Consider the following 1,261-nt stretch of genomic DNA (forward strand, 5'->3'; position numbering starts at 1 on the left):
TCATGCCCCCGAAATGTGGGCCATTTGAGTGAATACTTTTCTCAAAGCCAATTTCACATCCTTGTTTCTTAAGGTATAAATCAAAGGGTTGAGAGAAGGAGTGACAATATTATTCAACACCTGAATAACAGAATCTAGCCAGGGGCTGGACGCAGGCCTGAGATAGATGAGCATCACCGGGCAGTAGAACAAGAAGATTGAAATCAGGTGGGCGCTGCAGGTTGAAAAAGCTCGGCGCCGGCCTTCAGAGGTGCTGATTTTCAATATGGAAAGGACGATGTGACCATAGGAAGTAAGGATAAGGAAAAAACATGTAAGAGTCACAACATCCACGTTAGTGAAACTCACCATCTGAGCTAGAGAGGTGTCTGCACAGGCCAGGGGCAGCACCACCGGGATATCACAGAAGAAATTGTCCACCTCATTGGGGCCACAGTAGGGTAGCCTGAAGACCAGAAATGTGAGGATACTTCCATGTAGACAGCCACCCAGCCAAGTGCCCAACGTCAAGCCAGTGCACACCCTAGGATTCATGATGATGGTGTATCGCAAAGGGTGACAAATAGCCACGAAATGGTCGTAGGCCATCACAGTGTACAGGAAACACTCAGTGCCCCCCAGGAAGTGGTAGAAGAAGAGTTGGCAGGCACAGCCCTGGTAAGAGATGGTCCGGCTTTGCCCCATGAGATAGAGCATCATTTTGGGGGAACTCACGGAAGGGAAAAAGATGTCAAACACAGACAGGTTTCCCAGGAAGAAATACATGGGGCTGTGCAGGGTGGAGGAGACCAGAATAGTGAGGAAGATGAGCAGATTTCCCAGCAAGGTGAAGAGATAGAAGGCCAAAAATAAGACAAAAAGCATGTTCTCCAACCCTTCAGTATTGGGAATTCCCAATAGGGTGAACTCTGTCACAGAAGTGTAGTTCCGCATGTTCGCACAGCGGGGCATCCTGGAGAAGTAAAGTAATAGTTGTGACAGATCACAAATGACTGTGAAAGTACCTTCTGAGTAGAATTATTTCCGAGGCAAGGGCTACAAGCAACAGGGATCCAAAAAAGGAAAAGGAGACCAACACTAATCTGGCCCTGAAGCTAAGTCATGTGTCACTTCCAGCCTGTTTTTTCATGTGTTAAATTAAATCACAGAGTAATATATCTTTACAGTTGGCAAACCTCTTGCAGGAATCAACTCTTATTATCAATTTTATAATAGTTTCTCCCAATCTGATTTATCATCACACAAACTGGTGCATTTCTCC

At 45.9% G+C, this 1,261-nt stretch overlaps 1 protein-coding gene across 1 annotated transcript; it reads right to left on the reverse strand.

Moving 5' to 3' along the window:
* Positions 1 to 933, reverse strand: LOC132020231 (olfactory receptor 10D3-like). The gene has a single exon (XM_059404460.1). The coding sequence runs from the start codon at positions 931 to 933 to the stop codon at positions 1 to 3; it is 933 nt and encodes a 310-aa protein (XP_059260443.1).
* Between the last annotated feature and the right edge of the window lie 328 nt (positions 934 to 1,261).

This window comes from Mustela nigripes, chromosome 1, assembly GCF_022355385.1.
Source record: "Mustela nigripes isolate SB6536 chromosome 1, MUSNIG.SB6536, whole genome shotgun sequence".
In the NCBI taxonomy this organism is placed as follows: Eukaryota; Metazoa; Chordata; class Mammalia; order Carnivora; family Mustelidae; genus Mustela; species Mustela nigripes.

Excerpts from the sequence above, each read along its gene's own strand:
- LOC132020231 (XM_059404460.1), bottom strand. The coding sequence starts at position 933 with ATGCGGAACTACACTTCTGTGACAGAGTTCACCCTATTGGGAATTCCC.